This window comes from Condylura cristata, unplaced genomic scaffold (assembly GCF_000260355.1).
Source record: "Condylura cristata isolate star-nosed mole 26May11 unplaced genomic scaffold, ConCri1.0 scaffold00003, whole genome shotgun sequence".
Taxonomy (NCBI): Eukaryota; Metazoa; Chordata; class Mammalia; order Eulipotyphla; family Talpidae; genus Condylura; species Condylura cristata.
In genome coordinates, this window is record NW_004567104.1 from 48,881,557 (window position 1) to 48,889,482 (window position 7,926).

The 7,926-nt window shown below is 36.5% G+C and overlaps 1 protein-coding gene across 1 annotated transcript in view; it reads left to right on the forward strand.

The window, feature by feature from the left end:
- Window positions 1-2,494, forward strand: part of CPOX (coproporphyrinogen oxidase) — a 12,845-nt gene extending 10,351 nt beyond the window's left edge. Inside the window, exon 7 of the mRNA XM_004675264.2 lies at window positions 1,191-2,494. Within this exon, the coding sequence (XP_004675321.1) occupies window positions 1,191-1,278 (88 nt within the window). The 3' untranslated portion in view covers window positions 1,279-2,494. The remainder of the gene's footprint in view (window positions 1-1,190) is intronic.
- The last annotated feature ends 5,432 nt before the right edge of the window (window positions 2,495-7,926 follow it).

Sequence of the window (7,926 nt, forward strand, 5' to 3'; positions counted from 1 at the left end):
AAAAAAAAATGGACTAGCAGGTGGCATGGGAGATCCCTCGGATCATGCTCTCTCACTGAGGGAGAGCAGAGCCTCAGTGCTTGTCAGTGTCTTCAGAATGGGATTGGCTTGTTGGGGCAGTGCCTCTGCTTGGCTAGAAGCTTCCACTCTTGTGTTTCTGCTACCCTAAGAGGTGAGATGTGAATAAAACATAAAGGAGAATTCTTAAGGCCTCTGGTAGCCTCTCCAGATGGCTGCTGACCCCTGATTATAATGATCTCCCAAGCTACCGATGAGGGTGGATTGCAAACCAGTCCTTTGTTCAGATGAATAGTGTTAACATAGGCCAGTCCACTTCTTATTAGACATTGGGGCCTACAGATTTTAGGCTGCAGAAACAATTCCAAGTCCACTTGTAGTCAGTTTTTGAATAGCCTCTGAGCTAATGGTTTTACATTTTTAAAAGGTTATTATTTATATTTGTATACTATCTAAGATAGCTTGTATTTAAAATCTATACTGATTTTTTTTTCAGAGAGAATTTATTTAAAAAGGCAATATTGTTTGTTTCTTTTTAATTCAAGTAAGGTTGGTTTATACTGTATTTGTTTTAGTAGTACAGGTTCATACCTCTTCAGATTTGTTACCACACCCACTGCCAAAATACCCATAAACTTCCAACATATCCACTGGACCCCAGCCTTGTGTTCTCATTCTTCCACCCCACCCCAGTTCTGCAGTCAGAATCAAAGGGAATGTTTAGTTTGCAAAACAATATTATTATCATACATAGAAAGTAGCATATTAAAATAAATGCTTGAGTATTAATCTAAAAGTGTTTGCCCACGAGTCATCTGAGTTTCTGTTGTTACTAAGGACTAGGGGTCTAGGCTAGAGGAGCAGAGGGTGAGAGGATAGATTCACCAGACACAGAGTGGGGAGCAGAACAGACAGATCTACTGAATATACTGCTGAGAGGAACGGCAGGTGAGACAGGAGAGATCTGCTGTGTCATATGTGGGTTAACTACTTGGTTGAGACCAAACTCAGGCTACAGGGATAGTGGTGTTGAGACTTAACCCCTAGATTTCCAGGGAAGCCCTAAGACATTTTTTATGCTTAGAGGTTTTTTTTTTTTTTTTTTCACTTAACAGCTATGTGTGTTGATTATTTTATTGTTCCATTTTTGCTTCTGTTTTGCACCTGTATAGATGGGAGTACATGCATTCCCCCTCAGAGAACTCCAAAGAAGCTGAAATCCTCGAAGTTTTGCGCCATCCAAGGGACTGGGTACGTTGAAGCAGCCAGAGTGACCTACCTGGGGCCCAGAGGACACAGAATGTGTGCTCCCTTTCCACTGGTCGCCACTGTGTGGCACTTAGTTACTTGTGCCTTTGAATTCCAGCCTTCACACTGGGGCCTGCTTCTCCTGGCAAGTACTGAGATGTGTTTAAGCACTGTTAAGTTCCCATATGTGGTGAGGTGGCAAGTTGTCAGGGTAAACTGGTTGATATAAAAATCATTTATATTTTTAGAATTGTATAAATTGTTTACAAAATAAGACATTGAGTTTCCAGGTATTAAGTTAAGAACTCTAAAATATTCTTTGCATCAGGAAACATTTTATTTTTTTGCTTCATGTATGTTTTTTAAACTTTTCATTGCTGCCACAAAAGTTTGCAGGGTGGGGGGGTAAATTTTATTTTTATTACTGAATGAGGTTGGAATTTAGTAATTTTAAAAAGCAACTTGATGGTAAAAGTTTTACTTTATAAACTACATTACTAAAGTTTCTTTAATTGTAATCTTTATATATATCTTTCTCCAGAGGTTCTATGTTGTGAAATACTCATTTTTATAATGATGGAACACTTGAAATTTCCTTAATCATAGCTTGTGTTAGGATTCAGTCATTACTTGTGGTTGTTAACTCTAAAGTGACATTGTTGTTTAAATAAGGGATATTTAAGTTGTTTTTCTGATTTTTGTAGGACTATTTGTTATGATAGTCTTTACTCTTTTGATTGTGAAAGCTTGTAACTTTGATTCTGATATTTAAATTTTTCTATTCTAGACATTTCTACTTGGAAATTTAGATTGAGAACAATCCTGGGATTTGTGAATTTAAAAAATGTTTCTCATTTGGGAAATGAGGAAATGAGAAGCATTTTCCTTTTTTAAGCGGATAAATTACTGTGAAAACATTTTATAAACATACTTCTTTGTAAGGTAGTCTAATTAAAATTGACCTTTTTTTAAATTATAGATTCTGCAACTCTGCTCTTAAGACAGAATCAAAGCAGAATTCTTAGTATGACTTCCTTATTTACGTAATAATGTATTTTATTCATAACATATTGAAGTTTAAGTAGTAATATCTTTCTACATATTACTAAATATGATCTTGGGAAATGTTGAATGTATATGACTGTGAATGACTCTTTAGGACTGGAAAATGTGTGAATTCTTGACTTGTCTTACAGCAAACCCATTAATAAATGATATTATGAAGTATGACTAGTTTTGATGTTTCTAGTTTTGATTTTGACTTTTTTAAGAGTTCTTGATATTGGAAAGACAAATATTTCTTGATACTAAAACTGTAGTTCTTCGTTCCTAGGTATTTTATACAAGCAAAATAAAAATTTTAATTTTGTAGTCAAATTTTCATAACAGCTTTATTCACAACAGCTTCAAATTAGAAACAACACAAATACCCATCAACACATGAATGAATACATATGTTAAAATATAGCTATTGAGAAATAAAATAACATGGATGAATATCAGAAGCTTTACGCCTATTGGATGAAGCTGATGCAAAAGAGCACTATGACAAACTAAAGTAATAAAAACTTAAACAGTGACTGCTAGGGGCTGGGGCTGGAGATTGATTATGAAAGGGAACAAAAGAATATTACTATAAACTTCAAAACTCATTGAATTTGCACTTAAAATCATGCAGTTTTATTGTGTATGTGATCTATTCTTCAATAAAGACAAATGAATAAAAAATTAATATAGGCATACAGGAACTGTTGGGGAAGAAACTAATCCTTATCTACCGTTCTGGATATTTCAAACTGAAAATAATTGCCACAAATTAAAAAGAGAAGAGACATTTAATTACGAAACCACGGAGACCCATAGACTATGAACCATGATCTGGTCAGTATAGCAAATTTATTTCAGGGGAGGAATGATACATTTGGGAGGGAAATACAGTACAAGGAAGGGTATCATTTAAAAATTCCTTTAAAAAGGAGTTTTAGGCCCTTTTTGGTGGTACAACGGGTTAGGACACAGCACTGTAAGCTAGCCAACAGCTGCTTCACTGCGAGTTCGATCCCTAGCCCAGAGGTGATCCACATGGCACAGAAGACCTCTCCTGACCTGCCCACTGCTCCCCTCAGCAGTGTACTTTGTCCATCTGCCTGTTTGCTCCCCACTTTGTCTCTGAAGAATCCTCTCACGGCCCCTGCACCTCTGGCCCATAACCAAGTTCTGTATGCATAAATAAATAAGTCTTTAAAAAAATGTTTTACAAGGTGTATTTACATATGAAAACAAGACCTCCTATATCCTGGACTGTGGTACTAGGTTTTTTTCTTACCTCCAGGAAAGAGGAAAGATTTATTTCTGGGCTTTAGGGAAGTAGATCATTGGGTGGGCAAAACTTGATTCTCTGTTTTTCATTTGCCTTCAATTCAAAATCATTGGCCTGTTACTTTGGCACTGGGGCAGCCTATTGTTGGTCCCAAAGGAACAAATGTCCAAGTAAACTTCAATTCCATACTCAAATTAAAAGTGCCTTATCTTATGGATCTGCTAGCCTGTTCAGTTGTGTTTCGGGCCAGTGGGGTGTAGGATAGTCCTCTGTGAGATGTCAGACAGTCCACTTTCCCATGTGGATTATATCAAGTTAATCATGAGCAAATTTGACCAGTCACTTGCCTACCTTGAAAAGTTAAAATTGGGAGCATTACTCAGAATTAGAAGTTTTATTAGAAACCACCTTTCTAAGAAATGTATCTATATGACAGGGAAAATATCTAAGTATAGAGGGTCTGAATTTGTCGTGAGTCGCCTCTTATGGGACCCCCCCCCCTTCTTGTCTTGAAGTCCCATTATATTGGTTTTCTACATAACTCTCTTATTCTTAGTTTGTGTAGAAAGATGTTTCCAATATACATCTCTTAAAAATCCAATTATGGGCCCTCCCTGGTGGCGCAGCGGGTTAAAGCACAGCACTGAGAATCTAAAGCCGCTTCCGCATGAGTTCGATTCCCGCCTGGGAGGTGACCACATGGTGTGGCAGACCTCTCCTGACCCGCCCGCTGCTCCCCTCAGCAGTGTACCTCATGGATCTGCCTGTTCTGCTCCCCACTCTGTCTCTGGTGAATCCTCTCACTGTCCCTGCACCTCTGGCCTGTACCCCAGTTCTGTGTACGTAAATAAATAAATCTTTAAAAAAAAAAATCCAATTATTTGTTGTTTATGTGAAGGAATGATTTGGACTTTTAGCAATGCATTTAGGGGAACATATACATACGTTGATTTTCAGTGGTGAACATCTGAAATTTACATATGTTATAATGAAATGTTACTTCAGTAAAAAATAGCAAATTAAAAAATAGTTTTCAAAGTTGTATTTTTCTGGCCACAAGAATTAAGTATTTGAATCCCACATTTAAAAGTTTGATCCTTCCTCCCAAAGAAACCCAGGTATTTGCTACTTCATAATAAATCTCGTACATTTAAGGCAATGAAGCTTATACGTTTACAAGTGACTTGACAAATCCCTTTATGTTGTCACCTGAAACCAAGTCACAGGTTATACAATGTAAAACCTCACAGACCTGTTCCTACAGTTGTTTAACACACTAGCATATACCAGCATAACAAGATAATTAAACTACATTCCATCTCCGATCACTGTGTTTTGATTCTAGAAGCTAAATGTACTCATTAGTATTAATCCCCTTCCATGTCTCAAAGCATGTTTGAACATAAAATGACATTATCTAACCCATCATTGTTTCAATGTGTTGACACAAATACACTCACATAGAATGTAAACTGGCTTTGTAGTTATTTAGAATTGTAACTAACTGTCATTGGTGCATTTGTTTATGGAACTGTTAGGGAGTTATCAAACTAAAGTTCACAAATGTTGTTGGGCCAGTTGAGCACTCTCGAATTTAAGAGCAAATGTATAATGCATCTGTAAGTAAAACTTCATAGTGATCTGCCTCTGCTAAGGTAGAGTCAAAGTTGATTCCATTTTCTGATTTGGTGAGTAGTCTGAGGCTTTTAGAATATTTCATGCCTGCTCCTTGATATTTTTCTAACCATGAATATAATAGGCAAAATTTTACCCTAATGAATCAATTTCTCAGTTCAAGTTGTTGCTTAACTATTATGTCCTCAAATAATGTTTAAAATATCGATGTCACTACAAATGAAATTTCTAGCTTCTGCTGAAAGTTCTTTTTATTCTGGGTCTTCTATATGCTTCAACATGAGAGTAGTACTTAAAAATATTATGAATATTTCTAGGAAGCAAAGACTGAGTTCCTACCTTTCCTTTTACTTCCATCTCCCCACTGTTTGAGTATGTGAGGGAAATAGACTATCTTTTGTATAGCAAAAGGCAGCCTACTCAGCTGAAGCTCTGGCCAGTGGAGCAGAGGCAACCTGTCCCTCCTGTCTTGACTCACTGATCTGTGAGCATAACACAATGGTTGCTGTTGTACCTTACTCATTCAGGCAAGTTTGTGAAAGAGCAATAGAAGATTAGAACAGCTTAAATGCTATTAAGAAAAAAGAGAGTAGTTTTTTTTTAAAATAATATAATAGTTTATTTTAGCATTTTGTGCCTTTTTCTATCTCACTTGTGAGACTAGTTTTAATTAGCTGGACAGCTTGCAAGTCATTGATACCAGTACTTAGGGATATAAGGCTAAAATTCAGGAAAGATGATCAATGTAGCGACATCATGTGCACCGACTAATTAAATAAAAGTAATTGAAAATGTGGAAGATGCACCTTCCAAGGAAGTTTGTGAACTGTAATTAGAAAATAGAGTCAAAGACACAAATGGGGACAGGAATGAGTAGAGGGGAAGAGGTGTGTCAGGGAGGGAAGTCAAGAAACAGGTCACTGAACAAATGGAACAGAGAAGAAGGAAAGGGAAAGGAACAAGTTTGGTGTGATTGGCACATGGGTTAAAACATATTAGCTATGTTTCTAAAGATGAGAAACCACTAAAATAAGATACGCTCTATGAAATATGATGATAAACTGGGAATTAAGTTTAATTTTTAGAACAATTATCTTAGTCTGTAAATTAACAGGTACTACTAAGATCTAGGTATGAAAATAAAATTATTTCCATTAAGGAATCAGAAATTTTACCTAGTTCTTCAAATTGTATTTAAACATGAAATTTTTATTTTTATTTCTTAGTTATTATTTTAACTATATTTATTTTATATGTTTTACATCATTGTTCATTTTTGTACAATATTTGCTTTCTCCTCTCAGGTGTAGTCCCCATGGAATTCCCACCACCAGCTCACTAATGTATATCACATCGTCCCTGGTGCTCTTCCCTCCCCTGTTTTGACACCTCCCCCTCCCTCTCCCCTGCAGAACGTCTCCAATTTATAGTTGCTTGCCAATTTTGTTTTATTTTAATTGTTATTGTTTTTCCCCGATCCCTTATTTGGTTCCCCTATATTCCTCCTGTGAGTGAAACCATCTGATATTTTTCTTTTTCCTTCTGACTTATTTCACTGAGCATAATTTCAGAATTCTAGCTCCACCCATATTGCTGTGGATGGCATGAGTTTAGTTTTTGATTGCTGAATAGTATGCCATTGTGTATATATACCACATCTTGATCTAATCATCTATTTTTTGGGCCTTTGGGTTGTTTAATATGAATTTTTTAAAAGAACCAGTAGGTGGAGCACATTTGCTCCAGAAAACCTAATTCTAAAGGGTAGTTGTGAAGGGGAGGAAAAAGAGACAGAAAGGGAGAGAAGGGATGAAAGAGATGAAGAATAGGATAGAAAAAGAGAAAATGAGAACAAGTGATTTGAGAGTTCTTCATTGAACATTGGTATTGTTGAAAATTATCAGAAGGCTAAATTATTACATATTTACAAGCACCATTCATTTGACTCTGGTATTCATATCTTATCAAATGGTGCATGTTTAATTTCTCTTTACTACAGAGAAATTCTGAAGCTGACAATTTATACAAACCCCAAAATGTTGGCTATCTAGAGCAAGGCTCTTCATCTTCATCCACAGTGTTCTGGGGCTGTGAGTTGCCTGAAATGAGCAATGTGCATTTTCTTAAAGTCCATAATGTTAAATTTCTCAAAGTTACATGATCATGAAAAAATTAAGGTTTGCTTCTAAACCAGGAGGGTGTCTCTACCTCATGGGTGCATGTGTTAGTTTGGTGAGAAAAAGTAAAACAAATTTTTCTCTTTTCAAAAGCTCAGTTGTTTTACGATTGAATTAATTTGTCCATAGTGAATTAGGACATTGATGCATGAATTAAGTGAACAAATAAACAAGGGTATTTGGGTGGTACAAAAGTATCTGGGTATAATGAAAAAAATGTAAATCTTGCTTGTCCAAATAAACAATATTCATTTTATACTTTAAAAAAAAGATTTATTTATGCATACAGATCTGAGTACAGGCCAGAGGTGCAGGGGGTAAGAGGAGTCAACAGAGACAGCAGGAAGCAGAACAGGCAGATCTACTGAAATACACTGCTGAGGGGTGTATTTCAGCAGCAAGTGGGTCAGGAGACATCTGCCACACCATGTGGGTCCCCTCCCTGGCTGGGATTCAAACTGTGCTGCAGTGGTTGCAGCTAGCTTCATAGTGCTGTCCATTGCACCACCAGGGAGGACCTTCATTTTA